The 27870-nt window shown below is 47.9% G+C and overlaps 1 protein-coding gene and 1 non-coding gene across 2 annotated transcripts; both read left to right on the forward strand.

The window, feature by feature from the left end:
- The first annotated feature begins 1792 nt into the window (after nt 1-1792).
- Nucleotides 1793-27764, forward strand: COPG1 (COPI coat complex subunit gamma 1). Its single transcript, XM_025885729.2, has 24 exons — nt 1793-1941; nt 2873-2925; nt 3348-3428; nt 3687-3758; nt 3868-3947; nt 5967-6042; nt 6275-6367; nt 6750-6836; nt 8151-8308; nt 8396-8529; nt 9620-9687; nt 9933-10121; nt 11046-11141; nt 14071-14314; nt 15535-15610; nt 17400-17503; nt 17976-18101; nt 18421-18489; nt 21667-21809; nt 22126-22297; nt 22982-23079; nt 24592-24730; nt 25059-25157; nt 27273-27764. The coding sequence occupies exons 1-24, from the start codon at nt 1905-1907 to the stop codon at nt 27401-27403; spliced, it is 2625 nt and encodes an 874-aa protein (XP_025741514.1). The 5' UTR covers nt 1793-1904; the 3' UTR covers nt 27404-27764.
- LOC112834310 (U6 spliceosomal RNA) lies at nt 4935-5038 on the forward strand. Its single transcript, XR_003210836.1, has one exon. It is a non-coding gene; the product is annotated as a U6 spliceosomal RNA (small nuclear RNA).
- Nucleotides 27765-27870: the final 106 nt, after the last annotated feature.

Below are 27870 nucleotides of genomic sequence, written 5' to 3' on the forward strand. Positions count from 1 at the left end.
AATGTCATTCAGATTTTCCTAGTTTCTCCTGTACTTTCAGTACTCTGTGTTTCTACAAGGACTTAATATATATTCCTGAAGAATATATATTAACATTTAAAAATAATAAAAACCCTACAATTTTATATATATATATACACACACATATAAAAGCCCATAGTTAGAGCTGGAGTCACCACCCACTATTCTTATTTTCAGAAAGGTATTGTACTTTTTGGCCCTGGTATATAGTTTTATAGAATTAACATAAAGACATAAAAGGATGTTTTAGCCCAATACAATTCATCTGTATTTAGCCCAATTCATCTGTATTTCACCCTCTTAACATTAACAATCCAAATTTCTGAGGTTCTTTTCTGCTTTTTAACCACAAAGCATATTTATCTCACCTTAATTGTGAACACTTTTACACCCTGCTTTTCTCGTTTAATGTCTCATTTAAGAAGTTTGCATATTGCCTCCCAAGTCATCAGAAATATTCCTTTATAAAGGGCAAGGAATATTTCATCTGATAGATCTACCATAATTCCCTTAACCATCCCATTATTGCTGGACATTTAGGGTGTTTCCAATTATCTTACTGCAAACTCCTGCAGTGGGCAAGTTTATTTTCTTTTGGATGATTTCCACCGGATAAGGAGTGGTGTTACTGGTTAAGGATTTTGAGTATCTTTCTGGCTCTTGACAATTTCACCTTGGCGCAAGATCTTCCTCCGCTCTCCCTCTAGCCCCTAGCCTCAGCCTCAGCAAAGCCTAACCCTAGCGTCTGGCCCCTCCCCCTAATTCCACTCCTCCGCTATGCTGTTACTCCCTCTTTCACTTATGAGCCTCTGCCCCACCCCCTGCCGCTGCTCTCCACCACTGGCTCACCAGGGCTCCTTCTCCTCGCCTGACTTCGGGCAGCCCCCTCTCCAGGCAAGCTGGCGCCTGACACGCATTGCAGCGCTCGGCTATCCTGACTCTGGTTTGTAGTAGCCAAATGCAGTTTGGCACGCTGGCACGCACCATCCTTACCTTAGCCTCAGGGTGTCCCGCGCAGGTGCCCAGGAAGACAAACTGTGGTGACGTTTCTTTTTCCCCTTTCAGTCCATGCCCGCCTCCAGCACTAGGGCGGTGCATCTAGTAGGCGATCGATAAATATCTAAAGTATTTTAAAAGCACATTTAAGTTTCTATGCTGATTTCTTACTTTAGATCCCTGAAAGTTAATAAAGTACAAAACAATTTGCACCAGGATTAGATGTGATTGGAGGGTGGGTGGGCAGATATGAATTATTAAGATAAAGTTCATGCATTTCATGCATGAAAGTTCATTCGTTCAACAAGAATTGACTGAGCACCTACTATATACGAACATTATCCACGGCTGTGAATAAAAGACAATAAAATCAATAAAGTAAAAATACAGTGTGTTAGATGGTAATTCGAGCTTGGGAGAAAAATCAGGCAAGGTAAGGAGACTGAAAGTGAGGGCCCCCGAGAAGCTGACAATAATAACAGGTAACAATTGGGTGTCTACTGCGGGCCAGTGTGCTAGGGACCTCACCTTCGAAAGCCCGTTTAAACTAACGCCACAATGCAGTGAGGGAGGAACCACCGCTCCCATTGCACGGATAAGAAGGACGTAAGGCGCAGAGCTGGGGTGCACGTCAGCCCCGAGTCTAGGGCCTCCACCCTTCCACGCGAACCCCGGGACCTGAGACCTGTCCTTCCCCTGCAGGGAGAGGGTTAAAGCGGGGAGCAGCCCTGGGTTGTGCGCTTGCGCAGAGCGCAGGTTGCGCTTGCGCAGAGCGCAGGGCGACGTGGCCGGCCGGAAGTTGACTGTGCGGTACCGCCGCCCGATCGCCGCTGCTCACTGCGCGGGACTACCACGGGGCTGCTGCTTTGGGCCCTGCGGGCACCACCATGCTGAAGAAATTCGACAAGAAAGACGAGGAATCGGGTGAGGGGGCGTAGGCTTGGGGGAGGCTGGACCTTAGCGCAGGCTCTCTGCACCCTCTTTGGGAGCCCTCCTTCCGGGCCTCTGCCTAGACCTGAAGCCGAGACTCAGTGAGGGACAGGGTTTGTGCCAAGGTCCGCCGTTGGTCAGTGGCAGACCTCGGAGAGCCCGAGCATGCTCCACTGCCCCCTCTCGTGAGCTCGGACCACGATTCGGGGGGTGACCTTGGGCGGGTCATGCGCCTGTGTGGGCCTCAGTTTCCCCAGCTGTCAGGGGGAGGGGCCCGGCCAGATGCACCGTTGTGACTTTCTCCGTGAGACCTCTTGGGATTCGCCGAGGCTGCGCTGCTGCTGGCGAGACTGGGGTGTAATCTGTGGAGCCAGTCTTGTGTGGCTGAGAACCCTCTTCCGTTCATTTATTCAGCAAACATCTATTGAGCGTGTACAGTATGCCAGGCACTGTACTGCATTCTGAGACTGCAGTGGAACAAATGAGACGCTCAGTGCCTGAGCTGGGAATATTACGTCACAGGCGTAATGGAGAAGATAGACACCAGCCAGATAATGACACCTGTAATTAATTACAAATGTGACATTTGCTGTGAAGAAATTCTAGTCACTAGGAGATGGTGGTCCCCACACATTGTAGAGACTCAGTTAAGTACAAGTTACGTAAATGAATGCAAGACAAGATGCTATGAGAGGCACAGAAGGACTGTACCAGGGCTGCTGGGTGACTTAAGTGGTTTGGGGTAGAGGGAGCTCCCTGCAAGAGAGTGGTAGGATCTATATGCAGGTTGTAGAGCTTTGATTGCCATTCTGGAGTAATTTGAACTTGGGGCTAGGTAGACAATAGTGACATCTTTTCCTTCTCAATGTCTGGAAGGTTTGCAGTTTAGGCTTACAACCTATACTCAGTCTTCTCTGTTCTGTAGGTGGAGGCTCCAACCCATTCCAGCATCTTGAGAAGAGTGCAGTACTCCAGGAGGCAAGTGTCATTTGCCCTCTTTCATCCTAAGTATTCACAGCAGGCTCAAAATACGAATGCATTCAAAGTGGTGGGTTAAAGAACAGTAAGGGAGAAAACCTGTTCCTGGAAAGACAAGAAAACTTCATTCCTGGAGAGACTTCATTATGCTTGCATTTATTGTTTTTGTTCTCTCTGTTTCTAGTTAACAGGTGTTTACTACTAAGTATCTGTTAGTAAGTCAGCACATCCTTAACTAATATTTAGGGAAGATTTGAGGAGGAAAAAGCAAAACAAAACTGTTCCCTTATGAAAATAAGCTCATTCAGGCAAATGTATTTATTTACCCTAGGACTTCTCAGACCTTGAATGTGCTTGAGGGCAGTCAGTGGGAGGGAAATAAACTAGGCTAGAAGCTAATGTTCTTTATTGCTTCTTCTTAGGCCCGTGTATTTAATGAAACTCCCATCAACCCTCGAAAATGTGCCCACATCCTCACCAAGATCCTTTACCTCATAAACCAGGTAAGAGGATGGAGCTTGGGGGTGGGGAAAATGGTGCTAGGGGTTATTGGGAGGGTTGCTAAGTCAGATAACCCTTAGGGTTTTTGTTAGCTCCTGTGTGGTTGTCATCCAGCTCTCAGTCCCCTCAGTGTCTAACTCTGATGTGTTGCCCTTGATGGAACCTCTCCAGGGTCTGGGGATCTGGCTTGGGCTAATCTGGCAGGAAGAGCCTTCTGGCCTCTCTGTCCCAGGCTGAGACTTCTTTTTTGATTAAAACAGGGGGAGCACCTAGGGACCACCGAAGCAACCGAGGCCTTCTTTGCCATGACCAAGCTTTTTCAGTCCAATGATGTAAGTGCCTTCAGTCAGTAAGGTCTACTTTTGTGTGGATTGGAGTTTTCTTAACCTTGGCCCTCATGGTGAGCCACGGGTCATAGGGCTTTTTCTATTTCTTAACCAGCCCACACTCCGTCGGATGTGCTACTTGACCATCAAGGAGATGTCTTGCATCGCTGAGGATGTTATCATCGTCACCAGCAGGTAAGTCTTGGGTCTGTGGATGGCTTCTTTGATGGATGCCATTGCCACAGAGGCCGATTTTTCTCATGTGTATCAGGCAATGAGACTTTGTTTGACATATGCCGGGCACCCTTTCCTCTTTTGTCTCCCTCTTCTTTCAGTTACTGCTGCCCAACCCATGGCAGCCTCTAGAATGTACAGTTTCCCTTTTAATTATCTAGCCTTACCTTAGGCATAAATCCTTCCTTGCTTCCTTGATTCCTCTCAGTCAACTGAGCCAGCCTGGAACTTTCACAAAGACTTTAGTGAGTACCAAGAGAGAACACAAGAAAAATAGACATGGAGAATGCAGAGGGTATAGAGACAGGCTCACTTACCAAGTACTGGTTTCTGCTTTAGAATGAGTTATTCAGGGGACAAATGTGACTAAAATATAATCCTTGTCTTTTTTTTTTTAATAGATTTTATTTATTTATTTGACAGAGACACAGTGAGAGAGGGAACACAAAGCAGGGGGAGTGGGAGAGGGAGAGGCAGGCTTCCCACTGAGCAGGGAGCTCGATGCAGGGCTCGATCCCAGGACCCTGGGATCATGACCTGAGCCAAAGGCAGACGCTTAACGACTGAGCCACCCAGGCGCCCCTCTAATCCCTGTCCTTAAGAACTAGGGCTCAGTTCTCTTATTCTTGCCACACTTTGGAGCTGGGGGGATGTTGTACGTTCCATTGCAGGTTCATTTGGAAACTATTTATTGAATATTCACCAGTCCCTGTGTGTGGCTCTGGGAATATAGCAGCAAATAAGACCAACATGAGCTCTACAGCCCCAGAATTAACAGAGAAAATAGCCAGGCAGACAGACGTTAAGATATAATAAGAGTTTATCATGGGATGTATGATAGACTGTGAGAACAGACCAGAAAGATAGCCAACTTGAATTTGGATCAGGGAAGGTCTCCTAGACTTGTCTGAGTAAAGTCCTGAAGGATGAGTGAGAAATAGCAGGACAGTGCTTGCTTTGGCAGCACATATACTAAAATTGGAATACAAAGAAGATTAGCATGTCCCCTGCTCAAGAATGGCAGGCAAATTTGTGAAGCATTCCATATTTTTTCAAAAGAAAGAAAGAAGCCACTGAAAACAAATCTCTTCTGGGCGCCTGGGTGGCTCAGTTGTTAAGCGTCTGCCTTCGGCTCAGGTCATGACCCTGACCTGAGGGTCCTGGGATCGAGTCCTGCGTCGGGCTCCCCGCTCAACGGGGAGTCTTCTGCCTCTGCCTGCCACTCTGCCTACTTGTGCTCTATCTCTCTGTCAAATAAATAAAATCTTATAAAAACAAAACAAAACTCTTCCAAAATTCTTATTAAAAAAGAAAGAGAAAGGGGGGGAGGAAGGAAGGGAGGGAGGAAGAAAAAAAAGAGAGAGAGAGAGGTAAGGGCACCTGGGTGGCTCAGTCATTAAGCGTCTGCCTTCGGCTCAGGTCATAGTCCCAGGGTCCTGGGATCGAGCCTCTCATCGGTCTCCCTGCTCAGCGGGAAGCCTGCTTCTCCCTCTCCCACTCCCCCTGCTGTGTTCCCTCTCTTGCTGTGTCTCTCTCTGTCAAATAAATAAATAAAATCTTTAAAAAAAGGAAGAAAGATAGAAATCTAGATAGATAGATAGCAGGACAGAGGTGGAGGGGGCCAGGAGTGCTCCAGCCTGAGGGAATAGCATATACAAAGGCTTGGAGAGGAGAGAGCATGACCAGTTTGGGGACTTCTCTGTTAAGGAACTTACACTTGATGATGGGAGTAGGAAGCCTTGGAAATGTTTTAATCCAAGCCAGAGAGTGACCTGGTCATTTTTGAGTTTCATATAATCTATCTTGTTGCCATGTGGCTTTTGACCAGGAAGGAGTAAGGATACAGTGAGGGCACTAGTTAGGAGACTTGTATGGTAGTTCAGGCAAGCGTGGTGACCAGAGCTGGGGAGGAATGGATGGGGACATGTGCTCGGGAAGGGCCAATCTCCTATGTGTGGATGATGCCTTCCCCTCCCACAGCCTAACAAAGGACATGACTGGGAAAGAAGACAACTACCGGGGCCCAGCTGTGCGTGCCCTCTGCCAGATTACTGACGTGAGTCTCCTGCCCCCACCAAGCAGCCATTCTCCTTCCCTGCTTCTTGGCAAGGCTCAGTCTCCTGGGCAAAGCACTGGGCCAGCCGTTGTGGGGGTGTGGGTAGGGTGCAGGAACACCAGATAAAAGTTTGCCTCCTTCTTGCCCTCACTCTTCCACCCATCACCTGCACTCCTGACGGTCGCCAAGGATTGATTGGGTCCCCTCCTGCCCCTACTTGTTGTCCCCACAGAGCACCATGCTGCAGGCTATCGAGCGCTACATGAAACAGGCCATTGTGGACAAGGTGCCCAGTGTCTCCAGCTCTGCCCTGGTGTCTTCCCTGGTGTGTAGCACCCTGGGGGGCTGGACAGCAGATTGGGAAACTGAGGAAATACCAGTGTTGCTTTTCAGTAGGACAAAAAGGGTTTCTGTATCCCCAGATCTGAGAGTCCCACCTACTTTCTTAGTGAAGCATGCTGGGGAACTCTTGACCCATCCCTTGGGGTGACCGATGGTTGGAATTTGGGTCTGGTGGGAGATCTGCCACCAGGGCAGAGAGTGAGGGTAGGAGCTATTCTTGTGCAGTCTCACAGAACCAGCATAACGGAGAGGCTCTGGGCTGTGTCTGAGGGAGGATCCAGAGCTGGACTGAACTGTGAGCTGGGGCCAGGATGTATGATAGTTGAGAAAGCCTGCCTGCTTTCTAATGTGCTCTGTTCCCATAGCACCTGCTGAAGTGCAGCTTTGACGTGGTCAAGCGCTGGGTGAATGAGGCCCAGGAGGCGGCATCCAGTGATAACATCATGGTCCAGGTGAGGTGTGAGCAGAGCGATGATATTTACGATCCTTAGGTAGATGGCATGGCACTAGCCGGTCAGAATGGACACTCACCATGGAGATCCTGGTGGTCCCTAGCAGGAGCAGACTTTAATCTTCTGTCATTGGATTGTGGGGAGACTTGGGAGTGTGGGGAAAGAATCCAGGGCACCACTTGGGAAGGTTTAAGTTAGAGGCTGCTTACCAGCTGGGACAGAAATATTCAAGTATTTGATAACCAGCTGAGTAGTGTTTTGGGGTATGGGAGGTAGCAAACTTGGGCCAGGCAGGCAGAGGACCTTTGCCAAGCTGGTTTGGTTAGTGATGCATATAAATACCTAGGTGGGGCTTTCAGCTACTTAACTCTTTTTCAGTGACCTAGGCCAGGAATTCCTTTTACCTCTGTGAGTCTCAGTTTCCTTGTCTGTAAAATGGGAATGAAAGTTTCTGCCTCACAAAGCTGTGAGGACAATATGAGATAGCATCTAAAACATCTGACCTCTCGGGTTAGGCATCTGCCTTCTGCTCGGGTCATGATCCCAGGGGCCTGGATCGAGCCTCACATCGGGCTCCCTGCTCTGCGGGGAGTCTGCTTCTCCCTCTGCCCTTCCCCCTGGTCGTGCTCCCTCTCCCTCTCTCTCTCAAATAAATAAAATCTTAAAATAAAAAACAAACAAAAAAACCCATCTGATCTGTTGGATGCATACCTGTAGGTGCTCCCTATGTGTTTTCTCTTCACCCTTTGTGCTGACTCCCCTCTTCAGGGCCAGCTGTGGCCCCTCAAGATACTTCCCAGGGTCAGAGAAGGTTCTCACATACAAGACAGCCACAGCTGCATGACTTAGCCCTTGAACACCACTCTGGTAAAGAAACAAAGAGCAGGGGGATAGGAAATAACTCTGTGCACCTTACATCTCCATAAGGGGAATCCCTTGACTTTGGGCACTCCAGACCTACCTTTGCCAGTACTGGCCATGAGTCCTTGGGCAAGTCAGTGGGACTACAGGTATTTACCTTCAGGGGCATCGTAAGATTTAATGCTATAAGGTCTCATGGGAGGTGTGCTGCAAGCCACCTTGACCACACATGTCCATGCTCGGGGCCTGGCCCCACTTTCTCTTATTGAAAGACACCATGTCCCATTCGTTCATCTCTGTGGCATCTGTTGTCCCCTCCACATCTGTACTGATGCTTTCCGTTGGGACCCTTGCCAAAATCGGGGGCAAGAGCTGACTACAGATACACTGCCACACAGCCGGTAGACCTGAACTTCACACACCTGTGCTCTGCCGTCATCCCCTGTCCTCTAGTACCATGCTCTGGGGCTCCTGTACCATGTGCGTAAGAACGACCGCCTGGCTGTCAATAAAATGATCAGCAAGTTCACCCGGCATGGCCTCAAGTCTCCCTTTGCCTACTGCATGATGATCCGGGTGGCCAGCAAGCAGCTGGAGGAGGAGGACGGCAGGTAATGGCTCTTGTCTCCCCTGGCCAGGTGATTCCTCGTTCAGTGCTGGGCCATCCCCAACTTCTTGCCACCCGTATTCTTTTGTAGCCGTGACAGCCCACTGTTTGACTTCATTGAGAGCTGTTTGCGCAACAAGCACGAGATGGTGGTGTACGAAGCTGCCTCGGCCATCGTCAATCTTCCAGGCTGTAGCGCCAAAGAGCTGGCCCCGGCTGTGTCAGGTTACAGACATCCCTTCGCCCTAACCCCATACGTTTATTCCTACTGGAAACTAGGCCCCAGGCTGAGGGTTGGGGGAAGGAAAGAAAAAGCCCTCCAACAGGCCAGAGCATAGTGTTAAGAAAAGGATTCGGGATCTAGGAAGTACTTTTTCGGTGGCAGGCACTGTACCAGGCTCTCTCACGTGCATTATGTCTGGGGATAGGGTATTTTTAGTCCTACCTTACTATTCATTAAAGAGCCTGGGGCTCTGGTAACAGGCAGAGATGGGGTTCAGATCCACTCTGCAGCCTGTTGGGCTGGCTAGCCATGGCAAGAGGGCCTGGTGGAAAAACCCAAGATTTATAAAACCAGTTCATGCTCACCGGGGGCCAAGCTGTCTCAAAGGAGAAAGCAATTCAGAGGGGTCCCTCAGCCTGGACACTGGAGCTCGATAGCCTGGGTTGGAGTCCTGGCTTCCTGACAGCCAAGGCACAGGGAGGGATATGCTGCCTGACGTGTACCCACATAGGATATGAACCAGGGCAGTTGGTGAAGCCAGGACTGAGGTAATTCTGCTGGTTTCTATACATGCCCAGGAGAGAGGAGTGCAGTTCTACTTCACAGGCGTAAAGGGCTCAGGCTTCAGGTGTGGGCAGTCCTGGATTTCAATCCTGGTTCTGCCGTTTACTGGCAGCTAGTCTAGAGTTACTTTAGTAGCTTTACCCCTGCATGCCTCAGTCTCTGTATCTGTTAAATGGGGATAATAATAAAAGCTGCTTCGTGGGATGGTAAGAAATCAATGAGACAAGGCACAACGGCTCCTTGGCACAATGCCTGACACATGGCAGGTGCTCAGTAAGTAGCAGCCATCATCATTCACGACACCCACTGGGCTCTCACGAGCATATTAAGGCCTCTTTGCTCATGAGCTCTCTTCCTTGGTTGTGGTGAGGGTGCCAGCAGGGAAGTGAGCGCAGCGTTTGGGTCTGAACAGCCCCCTAGTCTTTGCATGCCCTCTGTGCCCTGTCCTGCCCCTCCCCTGGAGGCCTGGGCTTTCCCAGCTGCTTAGCGGTGAGGGCAGCCTGGCACATGGCGTCTGTCTCCCCACAGTGCTCCAGCTTTTCTGCAGCTCACCCAAGGCCGCTCTCCGCTATGCTGCTGTCCGCACCCTCAATAAGGTAAGGGTTCAGGGGTGGGCAGAATGGGGGTCTGGCCTTTTGAGAGGGTCAGGGAGATGGCCTGATCCAGCTGGAGGCGTGTCGTGGCCCCTGACCTGAGTTGCAAAAGGTGTGGTGCTGGTCACAGTTCGTTTCTACCAGGTGGTGAGATGGGCTCATCCAAAGGACCTCTGACCAGGCCAGAGCCATCCAGTAGAATAACAGAAATCCCTTTTTATCTCTGTTCTCTCCGTCCTCCCAAACAGGTGGCCATGAAGCACCCGTCCGCAGTGACGGCCTGCAATCTGGACCTGGAGAACCTGGTGACGGACTCAAACCGCAGCATCGCCACGCTGGCCATCACCACACTCCTCAAGACCGGCAGTGAGAGCAGCATCGACCGCCTCATGAAGCAGATCTCGTCCTTCATGTCAGAGATCTCAGATGAGTTCAAGGTACCTGGGAATGCCTGGAATACCTGCCGTCCCCAGAGTGAGGCAGATAACTCTGTGCCTGCTCCCCCACGTTCCCCAGCCCCCAGGCCAGGATTGACCTGGGGGCTGGTCAGGCTTGAGGACGTGGTGGAGGGGGTGGCATGTCGTCCTTCACAGGGCCCAGCCTTGGGAGACACACACATCCTGCCCCAGGGTCTTTGTCCATATCGTTCCTTTGGGAGGCCGGTTGGCAGGGCACGGAGTGAGGGCTGAGGGAGCAAGTGTCAGAGATTTCTCGTTTTCTGGTATGGGCTGATGGTGGTACTGTTGGTCAGTTTGGGGAAGGAGGGAGAGTCGGGTCCTGGGTGAGGAGAATGGGAAGGTAATGATGGTGATTGCAGACATGCTGAGTTTGAGGTGCCAGTGGGCGCCAGGTGGAGTTGCCTGTAGACATTTGGAAACACTGGTCTTGAGCTCAGACAATAGACAAAGGTTTGGGAGTGAGTGGCATAGAAGAGGGGGGTAAAACCACGGGAGGAGGTAGGACTGCTAAAGAGATAGTGTGCAAGGGTCAAGGCCAGAGTACCCAGGGAGGAGTCAGAACAGCTGATTGGTGAAATTGTGGGAGTGGAGGTAGGAAGAGAAGCAAGACAGGGGGGACGGAGAGGGGCCTGTGGACTTAGCTTGAGGTCTGAGGAAAGCTGAGTTTGGGGGACCCAGAGTCTGCATTTGGAGCTGTTGGGGCTGGTGTGCATGCCTCCCTAGTTGGATGGGCTTGGGGGGGTCATGTGCTCCCTGAGGGCAGAGATGGAGTTCTTCTCTCCTTGCCCACTAGGTACGGCCTGGCTGGGCCTAAGGAAGGACTCCGTTGGCACTTAGTGAACTAGGTAACCTGACCCACCCTAGTGGCAGGGGCTGCTGCTCACACATGTCTGTTTCACTCAGGTGGTGGTGGTCCAGGCCATCAGTGCCCTGTGTCAGAAGTATCCTCGCAAACACGCCGTGCTCATGAACTTCCTGTTCACCATGCTGCGGGAAGAGGTAAGAGCAGGCATTTGGGGCATGTCAGGTCTCCTCATGTAGGAAGTGACCTGGCAGCTCCATGCTCAGTTTGGAGCCAAGATCCTCTTCTTGGGGGGTACCCAGATCAACCTGTTAACCAGGTGGATTTCCTGGTGCCTGTGGCCCTTTATACTCCTCACGGACCACAGTATAAACATTCACCAATTCCCAGTAATTAAAGTAATAACCAGTGACTCACCAACCTGGCTTTAAAGATACAGCAGATGCCCTGTGGCAGTGCTTGTGCCAGAGTCAGGAAAACCTGTGTTCTTCACTGCTGTCTAGTATAGAAATTTTGGGGGCCATTCCATGAGCTCCAGGGTTGGTTTCTTCTGAAATTGATGCTCATAATGTGACATTGGGTTCTGTTTTTGTTTCTGATGTGAATTAGTGATTCACTTACACTGCCTTCCTTGGGTGTCTCAACAAAACCAGTTAATTCAGAGGAGCAGAAGCAAAGGGTTTTAGAGTAGATTTGGTCCCCAGCTGCCCCTTTGTCCCAGCCCAGAGTAGCCCTTGGACCAAGGCAGGTGAGGAGCCCTTGCCTGGGGTGTCTTTGGGGCTCCTAAGATATTAGAGGGGAGGAGGGCGCTAATACTTAGCCCTCAGCTAATGGGGCCAGCATTTTGGAGACGCTACACAGTGCACACAATCTTGTGATCCTCATAACAGGCCTTGTCAACAGACATCATTTTCTCCCTTTAAAATCAGGGATCTGAGACCCAGAGAGGTGAAGTGACCTGCCTCTGGTCAGCTGCCCAGTAAGTATCTGAGCCAAGATCTGAATGGAGATGTATCTGGCTCCAGACTCCATGATTTTCTCCCAGACCTCCTTTCCTCCCAGAAAAATTCATGGTTCCAAATATCAGTTAAGTGTAAGACGTTCACTCATTAGAGTGCGGCAGTCAGACACTGAGACCTTGTCCTTTAGGAATGGGTCTGTTGCTCGTGCACAGGGCTGTGTCGTTCTCTAGTCAGAGCAGCTGCCAGCAAAGCCTCGTTGCAGTTACTCTGAGCTTCTTGCTGCCCCCCCATGCTGCTTGGCTGGCTGTAAAACTGACACTGAAAATAGCCTTTGAAAGTTTACAGTGCGCCTATTCACGTAAGAGCCTCACTGAAGTACAACAGCATACAAATAGCATCTTTCTTACTCTTCACAGTAACCTGTCAAGTAAGTACACTGATGGTCATTATGAAGGTGCCTAAGGTTCAGACAAGGAAAGTGACTCACAGCGGTAAAACAAACTAATCTGAGAACAGGGGCCAGATTTGACCCACAGCCAAGTTGTACTTGGATTATACAAAGTTTTAAACATTTCAAGTTAGTGGCCCTTATTTACAAATCAGGAAAACAGCCACCAACACTGGCACAACGGATTTCTAGTTTCTCCTACAAAATTCAGATCTGGCAACACTGGGTTGAGTGGTGATTTCCCTCTTTAGGTGCTATGGGCACTGTCCAGTGCCTCACCCCTCCCATCCACTCCACTTCCATTGCCAGATTACATGCCTGGCACCTCTGTCATTAGTGTCTGTAAGTCGCAAAGCACAGATTTGGTCTGGGGTCTCTCGGCTTTCTGCTGCCCCGTTCTGTTTGCTTTGGGTTTTGTTTTGTTTGTTTGTTTTTCAATTGTGGTAAAATACACATGACATAAAATTTACTATCTTAACCTTTTAAGTGTCTGGTTCAATACAGTTAAATATATTCACATTGTTGTAGAGCTAATCTCCATAACTTTTTCATCTTGTAAAACTGAAACTCTGTGCCTGTTAAACAATAACTTTCTATTTCCCTCTGCAGTCCCCAGAAACCACCGTTCTTTCCATCTGTATAAATTTGACTGCTCTAGATTTTTCATATAAGTAGAATCATGCACTATTTGTTTTTTTGTGATGGGCTTATTTCACTTGGCATAAATGTCATTGAGTTTCTTTTTTTTTTTTAAAGATTTTATTTATTTATTTGACAGAGACATAGCGAGAGAGAGAACACAAGCAGGGGGAGTGGGAGAGGGAGAAGCAGGCTTCCCGCGGAGCAGGGAGCCCGATGCGGGACTCGATCCCAGGACCCTGGGATCATGACCTGAGCCGAAGGCAGATGCTTAACGACTGAGCCACCCAGGCGCCCCATTGAGTTTCATCCATATTGTAGGACATGTGAGAATTTCATTCCCTTTATGGCTGAATGACCACATTTTGTTCATCCATTCATCCATTGATGGACACTGGTTGCTTCCACTTTGGGGCAATTATAAATAATGCTGCTTTGAACATGGGTGTACAGCTATCTTTTTGAGACCCTGCTTTCTATTCTTCTGAGTGTATACCCAGAAGCAGAAGTGCCAGATCATACGGTAATTCTGTTTTCTAAAATTTTCTGAGGGGCGCCTGGGTGGCTCAGTTGGTTAAGTGACTGCCTTCGGCTCAGGTCATGATCCTGGAGTCCCGGGATCGAGTGCCACATCAGGCTTCCTGCTCAGCAGGGAGTCTGCTTCTCCCTCTGACCCTCTTCCCCTTCGTGCTTTCTATCTCTCATTCTCCCTCTCTCTCAAATAAATAAATAAAATCTTTAAAAAAAATAAAAAATAAAGTTTTCCGAGGAACCCCTGTACTGTTTTCCATAACATCTGTACCACCCAGTCTGACTTTTATGTCAAAGTCGGGAAGGAAAGTGAGACCCAAAATGTTTCTCTTAAACTATCTACTATTAGATCTGGAAGGGCCCCAGCGAGCATTCAGTTCACACCTTGTTTTACACAAAAAATAAGATAGAGGCCCTGAGAGCCAGGTCCCTTGCTCCAGGTTCTGTGTTTGGACTGCTGTCCCTGGTCCTGGTTAGGTGCTGGGCCTCACAGATCATTTCTGGAAAGAGCAGCCTCCTTGCTCAGTTCAACCCCTCCTGCTGCAGGGCGGCTTTGAGTACAAGCGGGCCATCGTGGACTGCATCATCAGCATCATTGAGGAGAACACAGAGAGCAAGGAGACCGGGCTGTCGCACCTGTGCGAGTTCATCGAGGACTGCGAGTTCACCGTGCTGGCCACCCGCATCCTGCATCTTCTAGGCCAGGAGGGTCCCAAGACCAACAACCCCTCCAAGTACATCCGCTTCATCTATAACCGCGTGGTCTTGGAACATGAGGAGGTCCGGGCAGGTGGGTCTGAGCCAGGGCTGAATGGGGGCTCTTAGCTGCTGCTCGAGCAGCAGCCTGCCAAAGGGACCTGAGCCCCCGCCCATGGGCACTCTGTGTTCTTGCCTCACAAGCTCGGTGATTTATAACATTGTGGGAAGGACGGGAAGGACCTTAGATGGTTGGGTGTCACCCAGTTGAATGGTTCTTTAGCTCTCCTATTTGTGTTACTGATTTTTGGTTTTTAACTTTCACTACATGTTACGTTTAACTTTCTTTTCTTGTTTTTTTTTGTTGTTGTTTTGTTTTGGTTAGCTTTTTTTTTAAATGGTAGTTTTATTGAGATACAGTTCACATACTGGAAAAATTCATTCTTTTTTTTTTTTTTTTTTAAGAGAGGGAGCATGGGATGCCCAGGTGGCTCAGTTGGTTAAGCATCTGCCTTCATCTCAGGTCATGATCCAGGGTCCCAGGATTGAGTTCCGCATCGGGCTCCTTGCTCAGTGGGGAGTCTGCTTCTTTCTCTGCCTGCCCCTCCTCCTGCTTGTGCTCTCTCTCTCTCTCAAATAAATAAAATCTTTTAAAAAAATTTTTAAGAAGTTTGGGGGGAGCAGAGGGAAAGAAGAAACTTAAGCAAGCTCCATACCCAGTGCAGAGCCTGATGCGGGGCTGGATCTCACAACCCTGAGATTATGACCTGAGCCAAAGTCAAGAGTTGGATGCTTAACTAACTGAACCACCTAGGTGCCCCAAAATTCACACTCTTAAGAGTGTACAATTCAATGCATAACTGTCATGTTCTTAATTTTATTTTAAATTTTCTGTCCTTCTCATGCCCCCATTGAACAGATTTTTCTTGCTTCAGCAATTGATATTCATTAAAATAGTTCATTTTCTCATTTATATTAATCCAAAGGCTAATAACTGCAAGTTGAGGCCATTTGGATACAGAAACTGAGCAGTCTATGTGTGGCTGTCTTCTGTGGCCTCATCGCAGTCAATGCTGAAATGGCTCCTGGAGCCTAAAAATGGGGCTGCCTTCTCCCTGAAATGGATGAGGGAGTTGAGGCCCAATGGAGGTCCACCCAGGGCCATTGATTGCATTGGTGGCAGGTTTGGGCCTCCATGCTCGGGAAGCTTGGTCTGGGACTCTTCTGCTCAAAGACCCATTCTAAGCACTATAAGTGTCCAAGCTATAAGCTGTCAGATACACTGGGTAAATCATATTTGCTTTGTAAGTACAGGTGCTGTGAGTGCTCTGGCCAAGTTTGGAGCCCAGAATGAAGAGATGTTACCCAGTATCTTGGTGTTGCTAAAGAGGTGAGTCTAAGCCAGAGGTCCCTGAGGGATGACGGTGTTCCCTGGGGGAGAGAAGTTACACAACTGTGGATTGTAGGGAAAAAAATAGAAAAGCATGAAAAACAGTATCATGCAAAAATTTTGTGACCATTATTGAGGTTTTTTTTTTTTTGGAGTTATTTTCTTTTTTTAAAAAAGCTTTACTGACCTATATTTTGCAAGCCATAAAGTTCACCAATTTTAAATGTATAATGTGGGGCACCTGGGTGGCTCAGTCGTTAAGCGTCTGCCTTTGGCTGGCTCAGGTCATGATCCCAGGGTCCTGGGATTGAGCCCCGCATCAAGCTCCCTGCTTGGTGGGAAACCTGTTTCTCCCTCTCCCACTCCTCCTGCTTGTGTTCCCTCTCTCGCTGTGTCTCCCTCTGTCAAATAAATAAAATCTTTGAAAAAAATATAAATAAATAAAACGTATAATGTGATAGTTTTCAGTATATTCAAACATTTTTTTTTAAGATTTTATTTATTTATTAGAGACAGCGAGAGAGAGCACAAGCAGGGAGGAGAGGCAGAAGCAGGCCCCCTGCCCAGCAGGGAGCCTCATGCGGGGCTCGATCCCAGGACCCATGGATCATGACCTGAGCCAAAGGGAGCCACTTAACCAACTGAGCCACCCAGGCACCCCAGTTTAAAACATTTTAATCTTCCCTAATAGAAACCCTATATCCATGGGGCTTACAGCGCAGAGTAATTGTCTGTTGGGCTAGGACATTCTTCTCATTGTGGGTGTGTCTTCCCAGCATGAAGACTCCTTGGTTCCTGTGGGGTTTTTTGCAATGTATGAAGTTTGATGAGGCTGTTTTCAGCTGTGCCTCCTTGGCTCTTTTGCTGGTTAGCTGGTGAGGGTAGAAATAGAAAGAAAAGAAACCCTATGGGACGCCTGGGTGACTCAGTCAGTTGGGTGTCTGCCTTCGGTTCAAGTCATAATCCTGGGGTCTTGGGATCAAGCTCCGCATCAAGCTCCCTGCTCATGGGGGAGTCTGCTTCTCCCTCTGCCTCCCCCAACTTGTGTTCATGCTCTCTCTCTCTCAAGTAAATAAAGTCTTAAAAAAAAAAGAAAAAGAAACCCTATATCCATTACTAGTCACTTTGCCTTCCCCCCAGCACTCTCCTACCTAGCCCTAGACAACCACTAATCTACTTTCTGTCCCTGTGGATTTGCCCTATCTGACCATTTCATAGAAATGCAATCATATAATCTGTGGCCTTTCATGTGTTTAGCTTCTTTGTGATTTTTTTTCGAGGTTCATCCATGCTGTAACATGTCCCAGTACTTCATTCCTTTTTATGGTCAAAGAATTCATTGTACGGGTAGACCACGTTTTAGCTATTCACCAATTGACAGACATTTGGGTTGTTTCCACTTTTTGGCTCTTGCAAATAATGCTTTTGTGAATATTCATGTACAAGTTTTTGTGTGACCTGTCATCAGTTCTCATGAGGATACGCCCAGGAGGAGAATTGTTGAGTCATATTAAATTCTTTTTTGACATGTGTCCCTGGATATAGGAGATTGCCTCCTTCACTAGGTGGACTTTAGGGAGAGGGCCCAGGGAATATGAATATGACCACCCCTTGGGTAATTAGTTAGAATATTATAGGCTCCTCTGTGCATTTGATGCCTGGATTGCACATCTGGGGACTGAGCTTTACGAGACTTGCTTCCTCTGACTACCCTCTGATGAAGCCCTGCAGCATCCCTCCTGCCACCCCTGGGGGCTCTAGTCAGGAGTGCTGTGTGTTCTGGCTACAGGTGTGTGATGGACGATGACAATGAAGTAAGGGACCGAGCCACCTTCTATCTCAATGTTCTGGAGCAGAAGCAGAAGGCCCTCAATGCAGGCTATATCCTAAATGGTGAGTCTCACTGGCTATCTTTGACTTGGTCCCGTCCCAGGGCTGTGGCCCTTCTCACCACTCCAGAGCAGGCGCACCCTCCCTGGGTAGGGGAAGTCTGAGGCAAGACACTTTCGGCTAGACTTTCATGGCAACTTCATGGCATGACTGTAACCTCAGCAGACCTAGAATCTTGCAGTTCACACCAATGTGTGTGGAAACAGCGCGGTGAATTCAAACACTAGTCATTAATAAAAATCTCTTTGCATAGTACTGTACTCTCTATAAGTCACTCTTTTATATACATTTATCCCCATACCAGCCCTGTGAAGGAGGATGTAGATGAGAAAGTGGAAGCCCAGAGGGTTAAGTGGTTTTCTTGGTGGTCTAGGATCATACAACCTAGACCCCAGGGCCTCAGTCTTTCATGGGGGATTCCGGGTGCTCGTTCTGTTGTGTGTTCAGGCAGTGTCTCTCTCCCACTGACTTCTAGGTCTGACCGTTTCTATCCCTGGTCTGGAGAGAGCTCTGCAGCAGTACACTCTAGAACCATCGGAAAAACCTTTTGACCTCAAGTCTGTGCCCCTGGCCACCACACCAATCGCAGAGCAGAGAACAGGTAAGTAACACCTGTGCTTTCAGAAGCCTTCGGATCCAGGCCTCTGCTGGAGGGTCTGCATGGGCCATGAAGCCACTAAACCTGGCCAGGATGGGAGGGCTTTGTACAAAGAGGATGGAATAATCCTTTCTACATCTGGCTCCAGGAAATGGAAACACATGCACATAAACACTCCCTCTCTTTCTCACATGTTCTGTACTCTCACCTGTTTAGGCTCTCGGGGTTTGGAAGTTATAATCCGTAAGTAACAGCTCTGTGGTCAACACCACACTGCCCTATTACTGGAGTTGTTGGTCACCATGTATGTTTGCTCCTGCAGAAAGCACCCCCATCACAGCCGCCAAGCAGCCAGAGAAAGTGGCAGCCACCCGGCAAGAGATCTTCCAGGGTGAGTAGCAGTGCTTGGTGGGGCTTTCAGGACCTGGGCTTGGTGTCCTCAGCTTTAGGGTAGTTGCTCTTCTCAGGGGAATTAGGAGAGACTCAATCAACAACAGTCCGTATCCTTTTTTAAAGATTTTATTTATTCACTTGAGAGAGAGCAAGCATGAGCAGCAGGGAGGGGCAGAGGGAGAGGGTGAAGCAGACTCCCCGCTGAGGAGGGAGCCCAATGCGGGGCTTGATCCCAGAACCCTGGGATCATGACCTGAGCTGAAGGCAGCTGCTTAACTGACTGAGCCACCCAGGCGTCCCCTCAACGACAGTTCTTACTCTTGAGTGCTGGGCCCTAAGAGTACTTTAGACAGCACATTTGACCCTCAGGTGGAAGTCATGAGGTCCACTTGGTATTGGAGAAACAGAAGTTCAGAGAGAGAAAGTGATATACCTAAGGTGGCACGGCAAGAAAGTAGAGGGGTTGGAATTAAGATTCACATCAAACTGGCTCAGAGCTGCCACTCAGCCTTGGTTCTGAGGGCTTTGGTCCCTGGAGCCCAGGTTCGTGCCGAATGTCAGATTCAGTACAGTTGGGGTCCAAAGACCCTAATACTTTTTTGGGGGGTGCCAGAGGCATTCAGTCCACATTGTCTGGGAAGGTTTTATTTAGGTATTTATCTATTCCTCTGGTCTTCTATCTTTTTAAGGGTAGAGGCTATGTGTCTAACTGCCAGACCATATTATCTACTAAATTCCCACCTTCAAGGACTAACACATGCCCCTCTTCCTTCTTGAAGGATCCCCTATGCTCATCACTTCTACTCCAGCTCTTCTGTCTTCTCTTAACTAGTTCTGTATGGTTCTTCACAGGTTCTGTCCTTTATACGCTCTATCATAGCTTTTAGCAAAGTGCCTTTCTTCCTCCTAATTGGGTGAGTTCCCAATTATTGTTGAATTAAATTAAATCCTCCCCTCCATTCCATTCCATTCCATTCCATTCCATTCCATTTCATTTCAGAATCCTGTCTTCTGTCATCTTTCAGATTCAGCAAAACTAGGATCTGGAGCTAACTGGGATCACTCTAACACAGAACTTTTCCTTCTGTATTACTTTCTCCTTGCTGTTACCACAAATCACCACAAACTTAGTGGCTTAGCACAACACAAACATTATCTTAAAATTCTGAGGGCAGAAGTCTAAAATGGGTTTCACTGTGTTGGCTCCCTCTGGAGGCTCTAAGAGAGAATCGTGTCTTTGCTTTTTCTAGTTTCTAGAGGCCTCCTCCATTCCTCTCCTGGTGACCCCTTCCTCCGCCTTCACAGTCAGCAGTGTGGCCTCTTCAAATCTGACTCTGAGCCTTCTACCTCCTTCTCTTAAGGATCCTTGTAATTACATTGGGCCCACCAGATAATCCAGGATAATCTTCCTGTCTCAAGATTCAACTTGCTTTTACCATGTGATACAACGTATTTGTAGGTTCTGGGAGTTAGCTTGTACACATCTTGGGGCCACCATTCTGCCACACCTTCAAAGGAAGGCTCCTTCTAAGTCTCTTAGAGGGTATCAATTTCATCTTTAAACAGTCTTCCAAAGTCTAACATTTATTGATCACCTGTTCAATTTTAGGAACTTTGCTAGATCCTGACATTTATTGCCTCGTTTATCTTCACAATAATCCTGTGAACAAGATTATTATATCTATTTTATTGGTGAAGAGTCGGAAACTCAGAGGCATTAACTGATAGCTTCTAGCAGAATCCCCTAGGGTAGTTAAGTATCAGGTCTAGAAACTTGGGGCCCGATTTAATAAATTCCCATAGAAAAGCACTCTGGTGGCTGGTGATATGATGGCCCAAAAGTGCCCACTGATGGGGCGCCTTAGTGGCTCAGTCATTAAGTGTCTGCCTTCGGCTCAGGTCATGATCCCAGGGTCCTGGGATCAAGCCCCGCATCGGGCTCCCTGCTCAGCGGGAAGCCTGCTTCTCCCTCTCCCACTCCCCCTGCTTGTGTTCCCTCTCTTGCTGCGTCTCTCTCTGTCAAATAAATAAAATTAAAAAAAAAAAAAGTGCCCACTGATATAAGCTGGCTCTTTCTGGGCTTTTTACTGTCTGCACGTTCATCAGCTACAGTCCTTCGGATGGCAGAGAGCCGAAGCAGTCACAAAGAGAAAGCAAAATAATAATAATGCCTACTTTCTGTCTCTATCCGTGAAACATGAATTGAGTACCTACTAAGTTCAGGGCAAAATATCAGATCCCTGGCTTCAGGGCACAATTCCTGTCCTTACAGAGTTCAATTTAACTGGGAAGACAAGTTAAAAATCTCAGAGCAGTGGTCTTCAGATAATCAGTGCACATCAGTATCATCTGAGAAAATTTCTTAGAAATGCAGATTCCTGAGTCCCAAATCCAGAGATTCTGATAGAGCTTATTTAGGACAGGCCAGGAATGTGAGTTTTTAACCCAGGTAATTCTGACACCGATGATCTCTGACCATAGTCTGAGAAACGCTGCCCCTGCCATAGAATGGGGAAGAGTAGGCGCAGCCATCGTAGGCAGACATCGTGTGCAGACTGCTGCCAGAGGTCTCCTTCACCTGGATGGGCCAGGGTGGGGGCCTGTGGGCCAGAGGACCCAGCCCAGTGCTGGAACCTGGCTTTGCGGTATAGGGATAGGCCTTACCAGGTGCCCACAGACCACTTAAAGTAGGGTTTTCTGCAAGTCTGAATCTGAAACCTCTCCTTACTGGCCATTTATCTTAACTGACAAGTGTATAGGACCAGTTTGTTCTTTTGCCTGATTCTGTGGCTATAACATCACTCATCTCATCTTTAGAGTTTTTCCTTTTTAAGAATCCTTGCTGAGTTTCTAAAGTTATAGGAGTCTCCAAGTGGATTAGGCCTAGGCCATTGGTGTCTCCCAGTCAATTTTCTGTGGCTGAGGTCTTTTGTGAGACAGAGGGGAAGAGAGTATTCATGATGGGTGGTACAACTTGAGGAAAGTTAGCAAGAGGAGAAAATGCATTGGTATATTTGGGAAATAGCGAGTACCCTGTCGTTGTATATACGTATCTATCCATCCATCTCAGTAGGGTGAAAGACCTGGAAAATTGGCCATGAGCATTTATTAGAAACCATCACGGGTTGGTCTGGGAATTGAAGCGCTGAGTGAATTTGTGGACTGTGGCTTTCAGAGCAGTTGGCGGCGGTGCCAGAGTTCCATGGGCTGGGGCCCCTCTTCAAGTCCTCACCTGAGCCTGTGGCCCTCACTGAATCAGAGACTGAGTATGTCATCCGCTGCACCAAACACACCTTCACTGACCACATGGTGTTCCAGGTGAGCAGGGAGGGCTGAGGCCCTGCTGGGGTGTGGGGCTAGGGAGTGGTCCCAAGTCTGATGGGTCCTATAGGGTCCCACACTGAGTTGGTCAGGAGCCCAACATGATGATAGGTTCTGTCACCAGCTGGTATGTGTCTTGCAGCCTTGACCCATTACCTCTCTGGCTCTTGTGTGTCAGCATTGGGAACAGGGAGCCTGTGCAAGGGTACTGGGATAGGAGTCATGGGGTGAGTTAGGACCTCCGGGCTCTTTCTCTATAGCACGGCTTGGACCTAGAGCAGTGTCTAAGCAACCCCTCTCCTCCCTGCTCCAGTTTGACTGCACAAACACACTCAACGACCAGACCTTGGAGAACGTCACGGTGCAGATGGAGCCCACTGAAGCCTACGAGGTGCTCTGTTACGTGCCTGCCCGAAGCCTACCCTACAACCAGCCTGGGACCTGCTACACATTGGTGGCACTGCCCAAGGAAGACCCTACAGCTGGTGAGCCCCTCTCCAGAAACCACCCTGGCCTTGGGATCCAGATGGGATGGGCCAGTTGTACACCAGCCATTTGTCTCCTATGAGAGATTCAACTCCTTGATTTCAGTCTTAGAAGAAGAAAGGCTGAGTCCTGGGAGCTTGTCATACGTCATCCCATTTCACCCTCACAGACGACGTAGGGGGGATGAGTACTGCTCTCCCTATTCCTAGATGAGAAAACTGAGACTCAGGGTAAATGAGTCACCTAAGTTCATGTGGCTGGTAAGAGGCAGAACCCAGGTCTCTCTGGTCCTCAGCCAGAGGCTCTTTCATTTCACCATGAGCGTGCAAAGACTGAAACATCCCAACTCCACTCCTTCCAGGGGACCCACCAGCGTCTTTTTCCAGGCCTTTGACAGTGGACATTTGACTGTAGCACAGGCTTAGCCATCCTGTAGCACCTCTGCTTTTCCTCTTTCTTCCCTGTGAGGGGGCTCCTCAGACCCATGACTTGACTCTTTTGCCCTTCCACAAGGTGGTATCTTCTGTCCAGATTTGTGGGGTTGGATGGCTACCTGTGGGGTTGCTGCTACTGATAATATAACAGAGGCCTGGGGAGCAGGCTGTGGCCACCTGACCTATGGAGGAGCTCGTCCCCTGCAGTGGCTAGGGACATCCTGACCAGCTAGCCTCTCTTCCCTGCAGTGGCCTGCACATTCAGCTGCATGATGAAGTTCACTGTCAAGGACTGTGACCCCACCACTGGGGAGACCGATGATGAAGGCTATGAAGATGAATATGTGGTAAGAAGCTAGTGTCAGGAGGCTTAATTTTGTGCCTGAGGCTGCAGAGCAACCCCCTCCAGGAGCTAACAACTAGACTTGAAGCTTTTTCTTGCTGTTTTTGGCTCTTTGAAAGAAAGTTTTTGTTTTGTTTTTAACTTAAAAAGACTACATGCTTTAAAAAAAGAAAACTTGGGAACTACAAAAACCAAGTGTGAACAAATAGGAAAACATTACTTGTAGTCCTTGGGAGTTATGTGGAGGGGTGGGGAGGAGTCATATAATTGAAGTCATTCTGGACATTATATATCTTGCTGTTTCCACTTAAAACCATAGTGTATTTTCCTGTATGATTACAAATCCTTCATAAACAAAGTTTTTAATGACTTTAAAATACTCTGGTATGTAGAGATAACACGTGATCTTTATTCCCTCAATGTTGAACATTTGGGCTTCCAAATTTCACTGTGAAAGCTGCATTAAGTGTCCCTTTGGCTACAAATTTGTATCTGCATTTCAGATTATTTCCTTAGGATCGATTCCTAGAAGTAGAAAAGTTGGGTCAAAGGATAAGCATGACTTTAAGACTGATTCCTGTTGTCAAATTGCTTTCTAGAGAAGTTGGATCAGTTTGCATCTGTTGAGTGGTCCTTTCATGCACTCAAAGGACTTCTGATTACACTCTTCTGAGCTTGGATGGAGCTGAGTGCAGGATCGCTCTGGGTTTGACCATGGGGCAGTGGCTCAGTGCCATCTGAGGGCCAACTATTATACTCAGCCTGGGGATGCAGATTCTTCAAGCTCCTCATAACTAAAGGGACAGTTACTGTGGAATACAACTGATATTCACCATTGTCACACTGGAGCCATTGTTGAGGGGACCTCCCTAAGCCAGCAGTGACCCTAAGATCAGGAATTCCCTAGGACCAAGTGAGCTCATTGGGAGAACTGGCCCTGAGGCGTTGCTTCTGCTGTGGGAGCTGAGTCCTACTTAGGCACACCTTAAACATCCCCAAGAGTAGGGGCTCAGTGAAGATCTGGTGGGTGAATGAATGGAGAACTTTTATGTGCTCTCTGTCCGAGGTGGGGGGTAATATGTGTCACGTTCAGGGAGGACACAGCTGAGATGGAGGCAGGGTCCAGAATATGTCAGGCTCAGAGAACACAGCTGAGGCAGAGGGTGGGATCTGTTGAGTCAGGAGTGATAGAGCCATAGGAGGCAGACCTGGATCCTTGAGGCACTTACTCTAGGCAGGCTTCAGAAAGGATGTGATCTTGGCAGCTGATATCTTCAGGTAAGTACTTGGGTCAGGGCATTTCTATTGAAAGGACACCACTTAGCTGTGAGCACTTGAAGGACAGATATCCAGTTTACTGTATGTGCCTAGAGCCGAGCACAGTGCTCAGCGCCTAGCCAGCACCTGCCGAATGCGTTGCACAAAGGGATGAGCAGTGAGTTCAGAGCAGAGATGTGCGGAGCAGGAACTCATTCCCTTGGAGGTGTGTGCCTAAGTTCCACCTCCATCTCCCCAGCTGGAAGATCTGGAAGTCACTGTCGCTGATCACATCCAAAAGGTCATGAAGCTGAACTTCGAAGCAGCCTGGGATGAGGTAGGGGATGAGTTTGAGAAGGAGGAAACATTCACCTTGTCTACCATCAAGACACTTGAAGGTAAAAATCCTTGGCTACTGTTGAAATGTGTCCTCCCCTTTCACCCCTACCGGCCTTTGCCCCCCAGAGATCCAGGGCCCTGTCGAGAGCACATACTTCAGATGCCACTTCATGAAAAGCCCCTTAGAGGAGCTCCTGGCTAGGTCAGTGGAAGAGCATGCAACTCTTGATCTCGGGGTCAAGAGTTTGAGCCCCATGTTGGGTGTAGAGATTACAAAATGAATAAGCCAAAAAAGCCCCTTAGAGCAGGCTTAGGGGATGGGGGCATGGTGGTGACACAAAGGGGAAACGAGATGTGGCTTAATGATGCTGAGATTTCTCCTTACAGAGGCTGTGGGCAATATCGTGAAATTCCTGGGAATGCACCCTTGTGAGAGGTCAGACAAAGTGCCAGATAACAAGAACACCCACACGTTGCTCCTGGCTGGTAAGCAGCATTTCTAGGTGGGAAGGGCCTGTGTAGCTCACAGCCTGTATGCCACTGCATCCTGGGTTGAGGGTTCCCACTGGGAACACGGAGATTCAAAGTCACAGCATTGAAAATTCACAAAGTAAAAAAAAGACCAGCAGAGAAACATCCTCCCACCCTTGCTGCCCGTCATCTAGTTGCATTCTGATTACAGGCGACTGGCACTGCTATTACAAACAATGACGGTATATGTACACATTTCCCTATTTTAACTCAAATGTTTATGTGTAAATGGTATATACATTGTTCCGCACTTCGCTCTTCACTTGACAGATCTTTCCTATGCCTGGCTGGCTCAGTTGGTAGAGCATGCAACTCTTGATCTCAGGGTCGTGAGTTTGAGCCCCACATGGGGGTGGAGATTACATTAAAAATAAATTGAAGAATACATAGTTTCCTCTTTTTCTTTTTTTAATTGTGGCAAAGTGTACATAATGTAAAACTGACCATTTTGAGCTCAGGTATACAGCTCAATGGCATTAAGTACATCTGCATTAATGTGCAGTTATCAACACTGTCCTTCTCCAGGACTTTTTTTATCATCCCAAAGTGAATCTTCATACTTTTTTTAGCTTCCTTGTATTCCATTTTATAGGTATACCATATTTTATAGGGTCAGCCTGTATTGATGAACGTTTAGATTGTTCCAGGCTTTTGCTCTTACGAACAGTGCTACAGTGAATAATCACATATATACATATATATACACGTACTTTATTTTGCATGTATGCCCTGAGGATATCTATAGGATAAATTAACCGAGGCATTACCAAGTCAAAGTGCATTTCTCATTTTGATAAAAATATCCAGTTGCCTTCGATAGGAACTGTATACCTTTCCTTTCACACTGTGGACAACATAGTATATTATCAGTATAATACAGTAATCAGTAATATACACAGTATATTATCAAATCATTATCAAATGAACTTTGCCAGTCTGGGTGGAAAATGGTATCTTAGTGTAGTTTTTATTTTACATTTCTTGTATATTGAATGAAGTTAAGTATCTTCCCAAATATGTGTGCCGTTTGTATTTCTTTTTCTGTGAATTATTTCCATATCCTTTCTCTAATTTTCTACTGCGTTAGTTGGTCTTTTCTAATAGAAATGGGATTTTAAGAAGTCAACATGTAAATTTTCAAACTTACACAAAAATTGAATAATACAGTGAACCCTCATGTGCTCATCCTCCAGCTTCAACAACTAACAGCATCTATACTGCCACTCACTCTACTCCCCACCCCAGATTATTTTAAAGAAAAGTCCAGAGATAGCATTTTGTATGTAAATACCTCTGTATGTTTCTCTAAGAGATTTTGTTTAAAGGGGTGGGGGCAGGGGTGCCTGGGTGGCTCAGTTGTTATACATCGCCTTCGGCTCAGGCCATGATCCCAGGGTCCTGGGATTGAGCCCTGCATCGGGCTCCCTGCTCCGCGGGAGGCCTGCTTCTCCCTCTCTCGCTGTCTCTCTCTCTCTGTCAAATAAATAAAATCTTTTAAAAAAAGGGGGGGGGAGGGAGCAGTTTTGTTCAACTAAAATTGAACAAAATGAAATGAGAGATTTTTTTTTTCCTGAGTGTTTATAAACAGGGTTGGGAGGCAGCTCTGCTTCAGTGCCCTGCTCACAGCTGATAGACCCTAAGCGGATGTTTCTGGCCACACTGAAGCAGTCCCCTGGGTCTTGCAGACACTTGCAGTGCGGTTTTGTCATGGAGGGGCTGTCCCTACATCTGTGCTCTGAGATTTAGCCAACATGCATGAGAGCCTCTGTGATGCCAGGTAGAAGCTTTGTATGTTCATTAATTCATTTGCACCTGGCAAAGCTTTAAAAAAAAAAAAAACGGTTAGTATAATCATCTCCTCTACTTTGTAGTTGCTACTGTGGCTCAGAGAGGTAAAGTGACTTGCACAAGATCTCACTTAGGGATTTCAGCCCAGCTCCCTTGTTTCCAGACCCATTCCCATTTCACTACACCACAGCTGCCTTGATCAGTTGCTGCACATGCCACCCTCAACCTACCCTCTGCAGCTTCCTTCTTCCTTACACACGTGTACTTCTGTCTTCCCTCTAGGTGTGTTCCGGGGAGGTCATGACATCTTGGTGCGCTCCCGACTGCTGCTTTTGGACACAGTAACAATGCAGGTGACAGCCAGAAGTTCGGAGGAGCTGCCAGTAGACATCATCTTGGCGTCTGTGGGCTAAGAGGCCAGGCTGCATGAGCCCTGCTCCTACCCTTTTCCCCCCAACACTGCGCAGAAGTCATGCCTTCATCCTGAATCCAGTGGAAACTCCTTCCCAAGCCTCTGTATCAAAAACAATTAGAAATCACTGGGGGAAAAAAAAAATTTTTTTTTTAATTTAACAACCCTGCCCCAGGCTTGCCAGGGGTTAACCTTTTTTTCTTTTTTTAAATAGGGGATGATTTTAGCTTGTCCTAGAACCTGCTGACCTGCCTGTCAGGGTAGGGACATCGCAAATGAATAAAATGCTCGCACCTCCTCTTGAATTTATCCCCAAGAAAACCATCTTATCCATATAAATAAATCAGCATGTATTTATTGAATGGCTGCTACTTCTGCAGACTCATGTTTAAGGGCTCCACTTTCCACTTCCCCCTTCTGAGCCCCCACCAAGAACACCTGCTCTATCCGGTTCACACGCACAGCCTT

Source organism: Callorhinus ursinus, unplaced genomic scaffold (genome assembly GCF_003265705.2).
Source record: "Callorhinus ursinus isolate GAN/ISIS: 27379988/994484 unplaced genomic scaffold, GSC_fseal_2.0 scaffold15, whole genome shotgun sequence".
Lineage (NCBI taxonomy): Eukaryota > Metazoa > Chordata > Mammalia > Carnivora > Otariidae > Callorhinus > Callorhinus ursinus.